The 19,155-nt window shown below is 38.2% G+C and overlaps 1 protein-coding gene and 1 non-coding gene across 2 annotated transcripts in view; one reads left to right on the top strand and one right to left on the bottom strand.

Moving 5' to 3' along the window:
- Window positions 1-654: 654 nt before the first annotated feature.
- LOC124163990 (tektin-B1) overlaps window positions 655-19,155 on the top strand; it is a 268,288-nt gene continuing 249,787 nt past the window's right edge. The window contains exons 1-2 of the mRNA XM_046541137.1: window positions 655-758; window positions 5,435-5,654. Coding sequence (XP_046397093.1) covers window positions 5,449-5,654 — 206 coding nt within the window. The 5' untranslated portion in view covers window positions 655-758; window positions 5,435-5,448. The remainder of the gene's footprint in view (window positions 759-5,434; window positions 5,655-19,155) is intronic.
- Trnaa-agc lies at window positions 12,407-12,479 on the bottom strand. Its single transcript has one exon. It is a non-coding gene; the product is annotated as a tRNA-Ala (tRNA).

Genomic DNA, 19,155 nt, shown 5'->3' on the forward strand with positions numbered 1-19,155 from the left:
TGTGTAATAGAAATGCATTGCAAAGTACATGCAATAGAAATGGCAACTTTTGGAATTTCGATGACTAAATTATTCCAAATTTTTAACACATTATTCGACAGTAGCTAAGTTGTAGCTTTATTGGGCAAATTAACTAGAAGTAATATTACAGAAATTTTACTGATTACTTTTTAAAAAAACAGAAATTTTTATTGCTTTGATTGCTTTTTTCATGAAGAAACTGTAATTTATCCCAGTTACTTTTTTGCTGTACTGTTTCCAACATTGAATGAGCAAAATCAGAAACTGATACGGTCATAAACATTGCATACATTTTGCGCAGGACTGTGAAGTCCCTGATTGAGTCTCTCAAATAAGTGCAAAAATAATGAATTGAAAGACCTCAAATTATTAATGCTTTATATTGGGTTTAAAAGTAATTATAACAATGCCTGTACAGCCATGAGGCTAATCATGAGGTTTCATCATCAAAAAATAATTTATTTCACACAGGCAGGCTTATAGTGTCTTGGATGACAAAATAAGCATATTATTCATGATTTATTCATTCATAATATTTTATGCTGAAATAAAATGAATACAATTTGCCACAATTGTAATTGATTATAGCATCAATCAATAGTTCCTCATACCCAGTGTTCACAACCAAGCTTATGGTTGCCATAGCGACCACAAGCATTTCAGGATGAACAACTACCCCAAAACACACACTCCAGCTGTCTGCTATTGATTACATCTATTTCACCTCAGTTATCAAGGTAAGGGTTAAATCATAGTGTCTTAAATGTTTAATATACTAAATACTGACTTCAGTGGGTAGGTGTTGGTCTCCCTTTAAGTTTATGAGAGGGGATAGTAATTTTATTTTAATTATTCAACAACTCAAAAGGAAAAATTGATTTCCATTAGAAAGGAATAACAGCTAATCATATACATAGTAGGTACTGCAAATTATCTAAGTTTACAATACCAGTTTTACTTAATTCATGAAATAATTAAATAATAATAAATAAAAATACATATTCTCAATGTAGCAAATAATTTCTGCCTGCATCGATATATTTTCTGTTTCTAAAATAAATGGCACTCTGATTTTCTGTTTAAAAATCAATACTCTAACTGCACATTACTGATTTCTTAATAATCACAGTCATCATTTATATTTACTGAGATAGGAAAGGTGTACTATCCTAATTCACTTATTTAAGCAGTAGTCCAACAGTAAGGAGTAATCAATAATGAAATCGACAACATAAAACCTATTAAATAATAACATGGAAACATTGAAAAGATGTTTATCTCAATAGTGGCTCTCTCATAGCAGCATTTATTTCACCAGCTTGACATCGAATATTTAAAAATAATTGATAAATATATAAAAGCCTCTTGTCTATGCATATTATACCTCAGATGCATTATCACAGAGGGGTACTACTGGTATTACGTACCACAAAGCCGCTGAGGTCCACTCTTTTTTTCCTGTCTCACACCACTATCAAATATAAATATTATCTAAAATGTCCACTTTGATAGTCCTGGTAGTGTTCTCTTCTTCAATATTAGACTACCTACCTTCCTGCCACTCCTGTTCGACCTCCTTATTCCACATGCCAATATCCAGGCTATCAGTAATTAAGTGCTCTCTATTCTACCGACTTTCCTTCCTGATAATTCTCTCCCTACTGACATTGATCTGTTTTTGTTATCAATGAAAAATTTTGCTCACTTGGCATCATCTCATTGAACACAAAATGATTATATAGGAACTAGCAAAATACTAAGGTTATGGCTAACAGTGGCACAGCGATGGGGAGGTTTTAGGGGATAAAACCCCCTCAGAGCTCAAGAGAAATTTTTAAGTTCAATCCATTTTACTTAATTGTGTGAATATTACATAAAGAAAACTGCAAGGATATAAAATATATCTCAGAAAGCCGTAAAACTCACTAATAATCCTAAATTTTTTCTGGAGAGGGCCCCCACACCTCCCATTTACCTGGCGGTAATGCCATACCCCCAGACACCCCAGTATTAGTTGCGCCTAAAACCCCTCCTAGCCTTGATTCTTAGCTGCGCCCTTGATGGCCACTGCCATTGGTTTGTTGTTTTTGTTTTGTTAGTTTGATTTGTAATTGTAATTACCTTATTTGTATAATTTTCATTTACTATAAGTGGATTTAAAATTGGCAGTCTTGATTTATGTTCCATTTTCTGTAAAATCAATTAAAAATAAATATGTAATTCTACTATGAAATTGACAGTTTTTAAAAACCTGAGTCAGTGAACAAAAACCAATGGACCATACAAATGTTGTTTGGTCATGTTACTTGTGACACAATGCACAACCTACTGTCATTAACTCTTAGAATGATTCTCTCATAAGTTTAAAATAAAAACATGTAAGACAGATATGACACACTTTTCATAAGTTGGTGATGCCATTTAAGGTTCCACTCATTTTCCAGTAGAAACTTTCACTGACGTAAGAAATGATTCACAAGAATTTACACAACAACGAATCATGCTCAACGCCATAAGTAACATCAACTGGGGAGAATTAGATTCACTAGTCAGAAAAAGATATTTGTGATTACATCTCCATAATGAGGTTACTAATTTAGCTAATCGCCATGCATTCTGGTAATGGTATGCAGTCTGGTAATACCAATGTCAAGTTCTTAAGAAATGGATAATTAGTTTGAGTTTTTCACTATTTACACTTCAAACTACATATCATGGTTGATTAAGTTTTAGAGTCGTTTATATAACCTACAAACTTTCTATTGCAGCAGACAGTGGCATAGCTATAATATATGCCTTTATTCAGGCGAGGTTGAGACTAATAAGTTCCCTCTTCCACCTAACGCCTCTATTAGCATCAATGCAAACATATTTAAAATGGTAAATAAACTTTTACAATACGAAAATATACAATATACATTATTAATGAAATGTCAAACAAGATAAACAAGCATATGTGGAAAATTTGTGTGTAAAAATATTTCTGTAAGCAGGAAAAAACATGAGGGAGTAGTATCCTTCAGCTATGGGGGGGATGAGGTGATAGAAACCTCCCCCGAAAGCCTCAGAGATATTTTTTTAAAAATTTAAAACCATTGTCTAATTTTGACATATAGTAACTGCTGTCTCGGAGTTTTCCGTGGTGTACAGAATTTGTGGATTTCTCCTTTTTTTACGGGTTATCGCCGTGTTTCGTGGTCAGAGGTGATGACAGTTTTGCCAGGATTCCACCAGGCATCTTCAGGTCAAAGTGGTGCTTTCGGTGTTTTATACGCGCAAGGAGGGAGAGCTACATAGCTCCTTCCTTGCGGCCGTGCTGTTGTTGGCCAGTTACCCTTGCTGCTGTGCCGTGATTGGTTGGATTTTTAAACACTCTCTTCCTGGAATTGGCTATGTTGTATCCCTCTTCTCTATTGAAATTCTTGGGCGTTTTGATGACCTCTATTGCCTCCCTTATCAGCCTGGGGTAATACCTCTTTTCTTTTGCGATGATTTTCGCTTCGTCAAATATTATATTATGCCCAGGCTCGCTCCAAGCATGCTCAGCAACTGCTGAGAGAAATTGTCGTCACCTCTGACCACGAAACGCTGCGATAACCCAGAAAATGGAGAAATCCACAAATATAGTAACTGCATCTACTTAAAGTTAAATTTTTATTGCCAAAATGATGTAAAATGTATTTCCAGGCATGCCATTTTTTTCCCCGGACCCCCTGCCTGATGCCTGGGGAGGGAGGGGGTCGCCACACCCCAGGCCATCTCATCCCTCCTCCCCCCCCTCAAAGCATATTTCTAGTTACACTACTGGCAAAGTAAGAGAGTATCTCAGAAAGAATAGCATGAAACAGTTAACACTTTCCATTGGCTTTAAGGGAATACATGCATAAAGCAGACCATGATTTCTTCATAGTCATCAAATAAAATATTTTGAAGATTGTGTGAAGGTGCAATTCTCATGACATATGTGGTGACTTTGACTCACCTTTTGTAAACGATAACTTCCCACAGGCCAATATTTGAAGCTCTTGGTATCCTTCCACTCTCATTCACTTGACCTAACAGTTTCCCTACCCAAAAACTAAACGTAGTTCAAAGTAGGAGACTAAGTCCCAGCAAGACGGGGGAAGATGGTCCCAATTAAAAAAAGACATACAAAATACAGGAAATAAAAATTTTAGAACTGACTAAATGTGCTGTACTCTATCTTTACTGAGGAGAAAAAATATATTTTATATCAGAAAGTAGAATTCAAGCATATTTGTTTGATCATATTTTATATAATTATGTACATCCAAAATTTTAAACATTCACCCCAGTTGTTGGTAGCCAAAAAGCGGTGTCATGCTCAACATGTATTTCATGATGTCATCAACTTATGTGCATAAGGGTTAACCCTTTTGCACCGGACCTTCATTGAGGGAAATTCTTCCTCATTACGAGTGTCTTGAAAATTTTCGTCACTTCCCTGTACGAAGCTTCCTCGCATTGACAGAAGGCAGTGGTTCCCTCCCTAAGCATTTTTGGACCCAACTCAGCCGTGTGCCGATCCCTTTCCGAGGCCTCTGCCCCAGACCCTCGAAGGATTAAAAGCCCCTTCACAGCGAGAGTCCGTGATCAACTGGCTGAAATATCAATGTTTAATATATACAAACATTTGTTGTTCGCATCGATTTTTTTACATTCAACATGAATTTTATGTTTATTTCTGAGCATGCAGAAATTTTAAACGTAGTTCTAACGTTGATATAGACGGATTTAGTATATTCAGTATGTTTACTAGTTGTTCGATAACTCCGTTGATTTTAACATTAGAATTTCGTTTGAAATTTCCATGTGGTCAGCAAAAAAAGATGAATTAATTTCTAGCATTGGATTTCAAAAGTAAGCAACAAATATTTTTTTGGTAAAAACTCTGCAAATAACAGTAGTTGACAGCGTGGAGTGGATAGGAAAGTGTCGACCTGAGTGGCCGAACAAGGGACTGGGCTCGCGCTAAGGCGGATCTCGAGGGGCGACCGCATCCGCAGGTCTACTGTGTCCGCCATGGTCTATTGTGGCCGCACAGGCACAGGTCGAAAAAAAGTTTTTTGATTGAAAGTTACTAATTCACTGGTTAGGGTTGGAAAATTCACGCCGCACAGGTGCAGCATTCCTTGTCTAGGGAAGAAAATCCTCGCCGCACAGGTACGGCATTCGGCACGAAAGGGTTAAGGCCATAAACTATTTACCAAGATATCTTGAAAAGTAGGCGATGGGTTGAAAAACTGAAACTTTTGAGTTTCTTTATTTTTCCAACTCTCTTACAACAGGCAATCATGTAAAATTGATGGACAATACTATTATAAATTTTATGCTAATCTCAACCCACATAAACACTGTTGGCCATGTATTCACTGAATATTTTCCATTGCAGGAAACACAACAAAAATGTCACTGGTACGCTCCAAGAAAGTGGTGGAACTGCATCAGGCAAGGCCTGAATGGTCAGAACGTAACCGCAATATATGGGTGGCAGCATCAGATAGACGAGAGGGTTCTTGGGGAATGCGACAAGATGCTGTTGCGCTACGCAATGAAACACATTTGCAAGCCAAGTGGGACAAGTACCATAATGATGTGCGCCTACAAGACAGGTAATGGTCATAATTTCTATTTCCTCAGAACAAAAGATAGAGCAGTGATTTGTAGGACATATTGTAAGGTATTCTTACCTATATTTTCTGTGATACCACCCCAACACATTTGCACTATATGCAGTTCAATTTATCCTTGAGGCTGAGTGGAAGTGGATTAAGCAAGTGAGGGTGTATGTGAAATGCGATGGTGGTTGGCGTAACATGGTGAAACTCCTTCATGATGCACAAAGGTTAAGAAAACACTTAGCTGTTTCACAAAATATAATATATTGCGACCGGTTTCGATACAGCGTATCATCATCTGGCAATTACAAGTATCAGTACACAGAATTTATACCCTTGAAGGCGTTAGAGGGGTGGTAGAGTGGAGGTGGAGAAAGGGGGGGAAACTTCGGAGTATCCATTATTGGATGCAATTAGTTTGATTGTGTTTAGCTCCTTCATCCTGTTGTAATTCGACAATGGGATCAATCATAATCTGTGAAGCATACAATGTATTGCTGATAGTTTGTGAGAGAAGTGGTGTCTTGAATTGCGGTGTATTATTTGGTGGAGGGGGTAAGGGAAGGGAAGGTAGGTTTGGGAAGTACGTCGCTGATGGGTCACTGCACGGTGTAGCCGAGGGTTGGTGTATGATGACGAAATACCGGGAGGGGTGTTATGGAGTGGTGAGTGTCATCCGTAATGGTTTCTCAGAAAAAACATTGAAAAGTGGTGAATGGTGAGAATACAACTGCTCGTTAACTAATGTTATGTTGGGTGAGGTTTGGCCCACTAAAATTTCCAACTGCTCGAGTGCGTCAAGCCTTGGGCCGTTGTTTTCTTTATGTAGGATTATCGGTTCGAAATCGCTTGTGTGGTCGGAATCCAAGAGGTGTTTGGCAAAGTGTGAGGTTTCTTTGTTGTTAATAAAACATGAACGATGTTCCTTGGCCCGGATGTTGAAATTCCGTCCAGTTTTTCCTATGTAACAGGAATTGCAGTCATTGCAACGGAGTTTATATACTCCGCTGTGTTCTCCGGCACTAATTTTGTCCTTGGCACTGCCCAACAGTTTGCCCAGTGTATTTCTACTGTAGAAGGCAGCCTTCACTTATACTCCGAAGTTTCCCCCCCTTTCTCCACCTCCACTCTACCACCCCTCTAACGCCTTCAAGGGTATAAATTCTGTGTACTGATACTTGTAATTGCCAGATGATGATACGCTGTATCGAAACCGGTCGCAATATATTATATTTTGTGAAACAGCTAAGTGTTTTCTTAACCTTTGTGCATCACAAAGTGAGGGTGTGTTGAGGGTAAGTTTCACGCCATGTGACTTTGGTGTTAATATGAAAAAAATCATTTTCGGCAGAGGTTGTATTTCTCGAAGCATGAAGACGAACTTAAAGCTTGACAGTATGGCTATAACCATTAATTATGATTAATCAAAGTGAGATAGCCATTGTTTATGTAAATCTTTATTCTTAATCAATAATATTACTAACTGATCAACAATCGTTTCTCTCAACAATCAAATGAAATATCCTCCTGGAATACATAGATGCAAATGGTGCACAGCAGTTATTCGTGTTTTTGATAGTGTTCCACCAATTTTAAAAATCTGAAAAAAATTAGGATTCTACTTTAAAGTAGTGGTAATAACATATCTTTTTTTCGGCGTGTCTATTGTTTCCTAAAATTTTTAATTTAATTTTGAAAATTTCAAACTTATGCAAAAAATTAGTTTTCTGCCAAAAATTTTTGAAAAACATCAGGATGGTAGAACGTAATAGTATATACATTTTAAAATAAAGAAAAAGATTTCACAAAATTAAAAACTGGAGATATGGTTAAGAAACGAAAAATCGTGTTTCAATTTTTTTTGGGGTTAATTTCCATTGTTAGGTCCTGAAACTTTGGAGAAACACATAATTTTTGAAGCACTTCAAGAGTATATTTTTTATTTTTCAAAAATCTGGGGGCACTTTTCACCATCTTAACCGGCTAGACCCTTTATAAAATGAAGTCTATATTCTCGGCAGAGGGCCCAAAATTTCTGTGACCACCCATGACTCATCATTTTTTTTTGTAAACAAGGGCAGCTACACTCATTTGATAACGTTAGGATCACTCTGTTTTTCTCTCTTGGTACTTCCTCTCCCCTATCAACAAAACCCATTGACACTGACCAGGCACTAACGATAGGTATGGTGGACCAGCATGCAAACAACATAGTATCGAACCAGAAGCAGTTTCTTATTGATCTTCCAGCGGCCTCGAGAAGAATCTCCACCACCCTAGTGATGAGGTTAGAGTGCCAGTCTGGCTTCGATCACCAAGGACATCATTAATCTTAATGAATAGGGTAGTTTCTTTCATCAAAGAGAACGAAAGGCATTGATTGTGATTCGTTACCCACCATTAGTGTATTCATAATACACAAATTATTTGGTTTTAGAAATACCGGTTTAGACGAATGGCAAGGGTCAATTTTATCCTCATTTGAAAAAGGCCAGATTGGCGCCAATGCAATGCCATTCCACGTGACGTCACAGGGACCTAGTTTCTACACGAGAGGATAGGAGTTTTACATCGTCTGAGGTTACCAATGCATGCATGAGGCACAGAGCTCAGGGAAACATGTCTTAATAATCACCTATTAAAACTGGCTAAGGTCGGAAAGTTTTCTTCGTTTGATAAGGTATTAATAATCCTTATTTAAGCCAAGCGCTACCTGCTAGCATGGTACTCAGCTACCTGCTAGCATCCTGCGTCATATCAGCACTCAGAGCCTCACCCCAAGGTCACCTCACTTGCGGCAGCGGGAACCAGAACGACGTCATGCGGAGTTTTTCCCGGCATTCATACTTAGCCGTCACGTTTTCGCGCGCTTGAAAATTTTCACTTTTCATTTAATCGCATAAAATAGATATCGCCATATAAAAATCTAAAAGCGTGAAATACATACTCCAGGAGTAATAATCTTTTGATTTAGGCAATAAAAAAATAATAGGAAACCACCCTATTGTAATCATGCCAATTTAGTATAAACTGCAGTTCAATAAACCTGTCCATGCTAACAGTTTGCGCTCAATTGCTCCATTTATTATTATTTGCTTTTTTCCTATAACTGGTGACATCAACATGATTTTATTTTCTCGAGCAACCACCATTTTATGCCACTCATGTTTTGGTTACCTCATATCTCCTGTTCTACGAGCCACATTGCATAGTGGCATTTTTACTCTTCAAGAAGCGTATTGTGGGAAGATTTTTGAATGAGAAATTAAAAGAAAGGTGCTATTTCGCACTTGTCTGATCGCACCTTGAATATGTAGCGAGCGCATTGGATCCACTAGAGAAAGACAAAATCCGTAAACTGAATGAAACACAAACGAAGGCTGCGCGGTTTGTCAAAAACAGCTGCGGGCGCACAGACAACGTTACCCAGATATTATGCGAATTAGGCTGGGAGCCGCTAGAGACTCGGCTTTTCATAATCGAAAAAACATCATTTGTTAAAAAATATTTTGTAAATTCACGATTTTTCCAATATTTTTTATCTTTCACGGAGAAAATTAACTGTGCTTTTATATTTCGGGGGGGTCCGGCCCCTCCGGACCCCCCCCCCCCCTGGCTACAGCACTGCTCGAATATCACATCTTATGTCTCAGAGACATTCTGAGAGCTTCAGAGACATCTCTCAGACTTCTCTGAGATGTCGCTACGTCCAAAAAAAATGGTTTCTGAGGTGTCACATGGGACTTTGTACTATGGTATGCTTTAAATTTAGGCAAAAAAATAATTAAATGCGAATTACACAGCTATGGCCTACTTTTCTCGATCATTTTTAGCTACAAATTTTGTGATGGATGACCTTTTGAAAATAAGAAACCCATATTAAATGTCGTAATTTTAATAATCAAAACTGCAGATTTGCGCCGAAAAATATATATGGAAGGCATAGATGGCGTTTAAATATATTTTTTTAAATTCCTGAATGTCTCACGATTACATCTCCAAGACACACGCAATATTCGAGACATTCGAGACCATAGTGAGACATCTCGGAGAGTTGATTCATAGTTTTCCACCACAATGACCGCTGCAAATTTGACTCTTGGGAGCAGTTAGAAATTTTAAAAATTATTGAAAGTCAGGACAGTACTCTTATAAATGAATATCATTACCTATCCTTTCCCCCTATTCTGGCATCTGTTTTAAAATTCATCGAGTAACTAGGTAGCAATAATAAGATAAACAAATCTTAATTTGCACCTAAAGATGATGATAATTCATTGAAACCCAGGTCGCGCTCTGTAAAAAGAAGTGGTGCTAGTAATTGTGTGATATCCAGGAAAACCAAAGATACTGGCAATTTTCTAACGGGCTTAATGTGGTCGAATTATAACATAGTACATAGTAATTTAGAAGTTTCTGACAATCTTCTATATTATTTCTACTGTATAGATACCTTTTTCTCAACTTATACGCAACCAAACTCTACAAATGAGGTACCAAAATGCACAGAATTTATCAGAGAACATGAGACAGCATATCTTACTTCCTAAATATTGCTATTATTTCCTAAAATTGGTTTTTAAATAATTAAAAAAAAGCAAAAAAAAACCGTAAATATTCCTGACGTTAACGGCGCACAAACTGATACATTTGTTCATGTGCAACAATATCTCACATTCTTTAAATAACTTATATCAAAATGCGGCTGATGCCACATTCAAGTCTCCTGTTGATACGTAAGTATGAGTCATCATGTGCGTTTAATAGAGGATAGTGTAATTACTTCCAATGATGTGTTTAAATAGGTCCTCTGACCTCAATTTGTACATGAACATTACAATTAAATTTGTACATAAGACCCTGCCTTTTTTTTCTACATTTTAAAATTAGAAATGCGCCTATTCCTCTGTGGACCTGCATTGAAAAGAGCGGGGGAAGCCCGCTGGGAGTGGGCGCATCACGCTCGTATCCCTTAAATATGTAATTAAATTTCATTTCACTGCAATATGCAACACATTTTTTCCCTGAAGATAGTACAAAATATATTGAAACCATTACTGAAGTCAAATTAAAGTAATGGTAGATAATATCCAGTAACTATGCTTCTGCAGGTAACCTTTGAGAGACGGCACCTAGCCTAATGGGCTCTATCCGTCGAGCTCTCAAGAAGGGAGGACAGGGGTGGGAGCGGGAAGGTAGGAAACGCTTACCCCAAGGCCAAAAGTAAAACCAAGGAGGTCATGGGATTCTAGCAAAACCTGGCTCAGCCATTAATGTGCCAACGATTTTGGAGGATTTTCCTATAAAAGAGAAAAACCCATTGATCAAATTGTTGGTAGCTATTTAATTTTTCTACAAAAATGGGACTGAATTTTGAGGAGTGTTCTTTTGGAAAGGGTTCATTATGAACTTAGAAGGAGTCACAATACTACAAGTCAAACCTTCCACAGTGAGCCAAGCACTACCCAATCATGTACTAAGCTCCAGGAATCACAGTGGAAAATTTAGGTGAACGTACTTTCAAATGCTGTTATACGACACAAGGAGGAAGAAAACGATATAAGGAGGAAGTAATGTTAAGGTGAATAAAATTCTTTGGGGGTCTCCTCCGTGTTAGTTCTTCCATCACTGTTGACATGCCCAACCATATGGGCGTACCCAGTGAGGGGCAGGTGGAGGCAGCTGCCCCCCCCCCCCCCCCCCAGAAGCAAAAATCACAAAGTCTTTAAGCTAAATCAGTACTGAATTTAAATGAAAGTATTCAACAAATTTTCTTTAAACCCATGAAAAATGATATAAAGTATATAAGTTATATCATTATTCATGGGTATAAGTTATTATAGTCCTTATAGTATAAGATATGTAACTAAAATAAAAATAGTTTTTCAAGTAAATAATCTCATATATCCCATGGCTTGCCCGCCCTAGAACATGGCTTGCTCCCCCCCCAGTTATGATCCTGGGTACGCCCATGTGCCCAACTCAAGCACTGCCCTCAAAGCTGAAGTATGCCATCTCTCTCCAGTATGGTATCTATTGTGTCTGATTGGCTGTAGTGTGAGCAGTCTTTGATTTGAAGCTGCGCAAGGGACAGTTGAGGGCCTCAAATCCGGCAAGCTTGGGACTAAAGGGTTACTGGATACCTGATTTTTCTGGATTTTTGGTCTTCAGCATGTGGAAAAAGTGGTATACTTTTTTTTGGAGAATTTCAATGTAATGTATATCAAATCACGTCTGTAGCTTCTGTAGCATAAACTATACGTGCTTAATACTGGATGAGAATGAGCAATAAATACATCTTTTTCTTCATACTCAATAGCTTTCGTTGATAGCACTCGCTAGCAGGTGTTGTGATATCTATCGATACCTTCCTTAGTCGGACAGTAAATCTGTGCATATGCCTCAATATTTTGTTAATTAATTAATTTATAAATGCATTCATGCCCTTGTGCTTGATATTTGAGATCCCTACGTGTCCCTACCTAGTTTGTTAGCATATGTTCATAGTGTCTGCTAACTTCCTACTCGTCGCAGAACAAGGCTCAGAGAGTGGTGCCACAAGGTGACAAGTTGAAACACAACGCAGAGGAATTTTCTGGTTTTCCGGGTTTCTGGATTCCGGATTTGAGGTCCTCAACTGTACAAACTTTCAAAGCACTGCAGGAACAAGTGACTTTGTATGCAGTCACGTGCACAGGTGCAAAATTAAATACACCAAAGCATGACGTTCACCATGAAAAAATATTTGACTTAGCCGGGATTCGAACTCGGATCTCCCGATTGCTGGTCAGGCGTGTTAACCAGTTCCACTACCAAGCCTATTTCTCAAAGCGAACTTCGGGATGGGTTTTACCGAACAAGATGTTGACGTCACAAGTCCACACTGTGGCACATGTGGCGAGGGTCATGCTTACTAAACCACAGTTGGGATGAAAATCCTTATTTTGTCGCTGCTCTGCGATGACGAATTTCAAAGCACTGCAGGAACAAGTGACTTTGTACACAGTCATGCGCACGGGTGCAAAGTTAAATACACCAAAGGATGAAGTTTGCCATGAAAAAATATTCACGCCTGACCGGCAACTGGGAGGTCCGGGTTCGAATCCCGCCTAAGTCAAATATTTTTTTATGGCGAACCTCATCCATTGGTGTATTGTACTAACTTTACTGCTTCTCATTAATTATCTTTGGTGAGTCACATCAGAACTATCTGGCAGTTCTGCCTGAATAGATTGATTAGTGAGAGTACTGGTTGATGAAAGGTAAAGCTTATAATTAAGCATAGAAAAATGTTTATCATCCAAACTAAAGAGACTTTCCATGCCCCAAAGAGGCTGTCTTTGTCCCATATCAGACTTGATTTTCTCAGAGAGAAGAGAGAAAGAAAAGGGTGGGTGAATTAGAGGAAGTGGGCATTTTAGGGAAAAGTTTTGGCATCAATGTTGCATGTGGAGATGGGCGGAACCAGGATTTCTTTCTGGGGGGAGACACAAGCAATGCTGGATCCAGGATTTTGTTCTGGGGGGGAGCACAAGGATACCCTGTAATACAAAACAAATGGAATGATAACGGGACTGTATGAAAAATCTTGCTTATTTTTTTAAGGGTCTGGGGGGGGCCCATGCCCCCCCCCCAGACCCCTCCTCAGATCCGCCTATGCATGTGCATTGAACAAATATTGCACTATGATTATTACAGAGGCTTCCGCGGTGAGTTGATTGGTGATTGTCTTTCGGGTTCATTGCATAGCAATCGCATTGACTCATATTTTGCGGACGACAGTTTCAAGAAAAAAAAACACACTCAAAGAGAATGGATACGATCGGGAACTAATTCGGAAAATCGCACGTAAGGAAGAAGAGAAACGAGATGTGGCCTCGGACACTTCAAGGGAAAACCAACAAAAGGCAAAGGCACATGCTCTCTTGCCATAAATGGCTGGAACTTCGGAGAGAATCGCTAGAGTTCTCGCCAAACATGACGTTCTGACGAGATTTAAAAGTTTGAAGAAGACCTCTGACCTCCTTCTGAATGAAAAAGATTGTCATCCACCCGATATTTATGAAGGAGTGTATCAAGTAGCGTGTTCCTGTGGTCTGTCATATATCAGGCAAACATTTAGATCCCAGAAATACAGAATAAATGAACACCTCAAGGCAACCGAAAAGAAAAATTTTCTTCTTTCCGTGGTTGCAGAGCATGCATGGTCGGAACCTGGGCACGTCATACTATTCAAAGAATCAAAACTCATCACCAGGGATAATAAATATTTCCCTCAGCTGATAAGGGAGGCGATAGAAATAGCGAGTCATCAAAAGAACTTTAATAAGGAGGACGGCTATCCTTTAGCCTCATCATTCAAATGGCTTTTCCAACAATGGAATTCAAATCAATGGCCGCCTGCCTAGCCTTTTATATAAAGTATTGCAGCTCTGCAGATCACTTGGACCCAAAAACGGGAGCTGGAACGCACCCGAAACTATCATCTTCAAAATATGAGTCAATGCGGAATGAACCCAAAAGACAATCACCAATAGGGTAGTTTCCTTCATCAAAGAAAACAACAGGCATTGATTGCGATTCGTTACCCACAATTAGTGTATTAATAATATACAAATTATTTGGTTTTAGAAATCCCAGTTTAGGCGAATGGCAATGGTGAATTTTAACCGCATTTGAAAAAGGCCAGATTGGCACCGATGTGATGCCACTCCACGTGACGTCACAGGGATCTAGTTTCTATATCAGTAGATAGAAGTTTTACATCGTCTGAGATTACCAATGCATGCATGAGGCACAGAGCTCAGGGAAACATGTCTTAATAATCACCTATTAAAACTGGCTATGGTCAGAAAGCTTCCTTCGTTTGATACGGTATTAATAATCCACAATTAAGCCAAGCGCTACCTGCTAGCAGCCTGCATCAGCAGCCTGCGCCTAGCGGTGCACATGTCCTTGCCCCAAGGTCACCTCACTTTGCGGCAGGGGGAACCAGAATGACGTCACATGGGCTTTTCCCGGCATTCATACCTAGACATTGTGTTTTCGCGTGCTTGAAAATTTTCACTTTTCATTTAATCATGAAAAATTGATATCGTCACTTAAAAATCTAAAAGTGCAAAATGCTTACTCCAGGAGTATAAATATTTCGATTTAGGCTATAAAAAATAAAAGTAAGCCACCCTATTGCACTATGATACCATAATTGCAGGTTGATGCAAAATTGCTCCAACAAGAATTTTAAAATGTCATGCAACATTGTGACGACAATCTCCTCTACCAGAGTAACCAAGAGCTTATGGTCAATTAGGTGCAGCTGCCTCCCTACACAAATAATAACATGCATAATCCTACCTAATAATACCATACAAACCATTGTGTAAACTCAAGTTGCCTAACTTTAATGGCAGCATTGATTGCCAGTTTGGCAAATCATTGGGCTAAGAGTTTTCTATGTCACACTGTACTTCCACCCGAAGATTGGTAAGGACTGTTAAGGTTAAAGCCTACCTTGACCTAAGCCACAGGCACGTGAATTCCACACTTATAAGGTCAGGAGGCTAGTTCCTTTATTTAGGCCACCTTCCACTTCACATATTTTGTTTGATGGTGTCTCTTAAACATCTTTTGCACTATTTGAAATCTCTTGAACAAAGAAGCTGGAACAAGTCGTCCTGAATGCTAAAATGAGATTCAAGATCAGTCAAGTGTGATTGTTCAACATGCTTTGAATCGAGTTGATTTGCCTTTCACACTGCTGTAGAAAGCATGAATTGATTTGAATAACAATAGTCAACATGATCGACAAAGATATCGATATCTTACAGCCTCACTGAAATAGGTAATAATGATAATATAAATAATCATTATTTTACTACCATGAAACAAATTTTTTAGCAACTTCTTGTAGTGCCCAACATCTCTTTTGCTCCATGTGGTAGTCTGGGGAGCTCACTTAATACAAACAACTTTGCACCTCGTAAAATTTTATCAGGGCCTCTACGGTATCTCTCTCCCTAGTGCCCATGATGCCACTGCTCATCTCATCTCCAAGGCAGTGCTGGGAAGGCTAGAAAACCTTCACTGATTGGTGAAAATACTTCAACACTATTCAAGATTCAATAGAAATTAGAGCAATTCAAGACGAGAGAACATTGTTGGAAACAGAGGGACTCAAGAGCATTCAAGACAAGATGACTTCAATCATGAAGTCATATACATTCAAGAAAGCTTGTTTGACAAGTTTTGAACAGAATTTGATGTAAATTTAGCGATGTGAAACCACCTTAAGGGCTCACCCAGGAATTGAACCTGGGACCCTTTGATAAGGACCCTACCCACTTGACCTCACCATGCTCCTCATACCATAGTGCTTTTGAGTTATTACAACTGGGGCCAACCTGTTTGTCCACGGTAACAAAGAGGGCGTCCTGAGTTTGAATAATGCCTGTGGCCCCAGCGAATTTCTACAGAGACCCTTTCCCCATTCATATTGTAAGTGGTGATAGTAAATGTGATTCTATTGCAGGAGCAGCCTTGCAGAACACTCCAACGTGTCACTGCGCCACTTTGCAGAATTGTTATCATCATGGGGATGAGGGGGAAAGGGAGAGGAGGGTAGATAAAAGGCAGTATGGGGGTCTCAAGGGAGGAATAATGGATAATAATAATAATATTTTATTGGTCACAGAAAAGATATGAATATACATATATAGGACCCGTCAGGAAAACATAAAAATCAAATCAAAAATACAAAGTAACTCACAATATATATATATATACATATGTTACATTAGTTGCGAGGCATCCTCAAAGAATTCATCAATTGAATAGTAGCAATGATCTAAAAGATAATTTTTTAATTTTGCTTTGAAAAGGCCAGGTCTGATTTCGTCTTTGATTGATTTAGGTAATTTATTATAAATTTTAATACTCATATTGATAGGCCCTCTACTAAAGAGAGAAAGATTTTGTTGCCTCACTGCGAGCTCATTTCTACTTCTTGTATGATAATCATGAATATCGTTATTCAAGGTAAGGCACAACTTTTGTTTAAATTCTCTAATTAACATCACAGCATAATAAATATATATACAAGGAAGGGGAAGGATCTGTAACCTTTTGAAAAGATTACGGCAGCTAGCTTGTTTTTTAGCTTTCCATAATATTCTTACCGACCATTTTTGTAGTTTAAAAAGGACTTAGGGGAGTGACCCCAGGCTAAAATACCATATTTTAATCTACTATAAATATGTGCATAGTAAATTGATTTAGCTGTTTCTGTATTTGTGAGCTGAATCACCCGTCTAATTAAGTAGCAGCCTGAAGCCACCGAGGATGAAATGCAATTTATATGGGTATCCCAGTTTAGATTTTCATTGATGGAGATGCCTAGAAATTTGGTATCAGTAACCCGCTTAACAGTACAATCCGAAAATTTAATATAAGGGCTGTAATCCATTTTTTTTTTAGTAGGATGGAAAAATATAAAGGAAGACTTGGATTTATTTATAGCCACTTTGTTAGATGAACACCATGTTTCCATTTTGATGACAGCATTTTGAGTGGGAGCAACAATATTGCCATCATGTTTCAGTAGATGATTTGTATCATCAGCATACATAAAAATATTTCCTTTTAATTGTGAGGGTAGATCATTGATATATAACAAAAAAAGCAGGGGCCCAAGAATGGAGCCTTGAGGAACACCCCTCAATATCTCCTGGTGAGGTGAGGTATGTTTAACCATGTTATCGGTTATAATGGTTACTGCCTGGGTTCTTTTTTCAAGAAATGACCTGATTAGATTGTTTGCAATTCCTCTCATACCATATATATGGATTTTCCTCAAGAGAGTCTCATGGTCAACAGAATCAAAAGCCTTAGACAAATCATAAAAAATACCAACGGTATTGAGGTGATGATCAAGACCTTCAAGAACAGAGTCAATAAATTTATAAATGGCAAATTCTGCCGAAAGACCACCTATGAAACCAAACTGAGATTTGGATAAGATGTTGTTTTTTATCAGGAATGACATTATTCTTTTTGAAATGACACTTTCTAATATTTTAGAGAAAACTGAAAGTTTTGATATGGGTCGATAGTTTTCAATTGATTGAATATCACCCTTTTTGTGTAGAGGAGTTACAACTGCCATTTTTATTTTGTCAGGGAAAATACCCGAGGAGAGAGAGGCATTGACCAAATGAGTGATAGGAGTAAGAAGATATCTTATGCAATTACCCTTTAGGAGGGAGCAGGGAACCCCATCCCACCCTGCTGAGTGTTTTGTATTAATTTTATTAATGATTGATTCTATTTCTTTCTCATTAGTAGGGTAAAGGTACATGTTATTTAGAACAGAGTTATTTTGAGGACAATTATCTGTATTGACTTGTAACATGGATGATGTTTTCAAGGGATTGAGAAAATGCGTATTGAAATTAACTGCAATCATGTCTGGGTCTGAAACAAGAATATCATTGTGTAAGATTTCTTTGGGTGATTTATTCTTTCTCAATTTTCCAGAGGTGTTATTTATTATATTCCAAGCTGTTTTTGATTTATTATCAGAAGAATAGATGGAATTGATATTACAAGTCCTTTTAGTAGTGGTGATTAAACTTGAGTAGTACTTTTTGAAAGCAATATATTGTTCCTTAACATCATTGTCATTGGTAGCTTTGTAAGCTGACCACAGAGCTTTTAGAATTTGTGAGTTTTGTATTACAGTGGAACCTCGTTAAAGCGAGTACGGGCTATAGCGACACCCCCGCTATTACGAGAGATAGCCGATGCACCGTCGATTGACCCTATAATAAGCGTGTTAAAAAATTCGTTTTTACGAGACCCTTTCGGTGTTGGCTCTCGCCATAGCGAGGGTTTCACCGCCGGAAGACTTTCATGAAGACTCCTTAACCTCTGTAATTGCTAGCGATCTGTTAGAAATGAAGTTAATGGAGTGCTCAGTCTCAAATTTATGTGGTAAACTGTCGTTTGATAAATATAATGATGACAAAACAATGCTTTGTATGATTTTTATTCAGTGCGGCGCTTATAAATTGTTTGAATAGTTGGTCGTTATTTGAGTAAGGAAATTTAGTGATGCAAAAAAACATCGCCTTTCTTCTGGATTTATGCTTACGTTTATCGGATAGATGTTTATCTGTCGCCGCACCACTCCTGTTCCTGTATATCTGTTCGCAGCAGGTATATTGGCTATTATTTGCTCCACCTCCGGTAAAGCGACAATTCGCTATAGCGAGTGATTATTAGTGCACCGTGGGGTGTCGTTATATCGAGGTTTCACTGTACTTCAGGAGTAACCCAGGTTTTATTTTGCGGTCTATTTGAACTAGCTTTTACAAGAGGAAAGCAACCATTGAAGAGCGTAAGGAAAATATCCAGGAAATTATTAAATTTATCATTCACTGATTTTGCACTATATACAGGATCCCAAGTAGTAAGTTGCAGATTATTGCAGAAATCTTCA

This window comes from Ischnura elegans, chromosome 8 (assembly GCF_921293095.1).
Source record: "Ischnura elegans chromosome 8, ioIscEleg1.1, whole genome shotgun sequence".
NCBI classification, from domain to species: domain Eukaryota; kingdom Metazoa; phylum Arthropoda; class Insecta; order Odonata; family Coenagrionidae; genus Ischnura; species Ischnura elegans.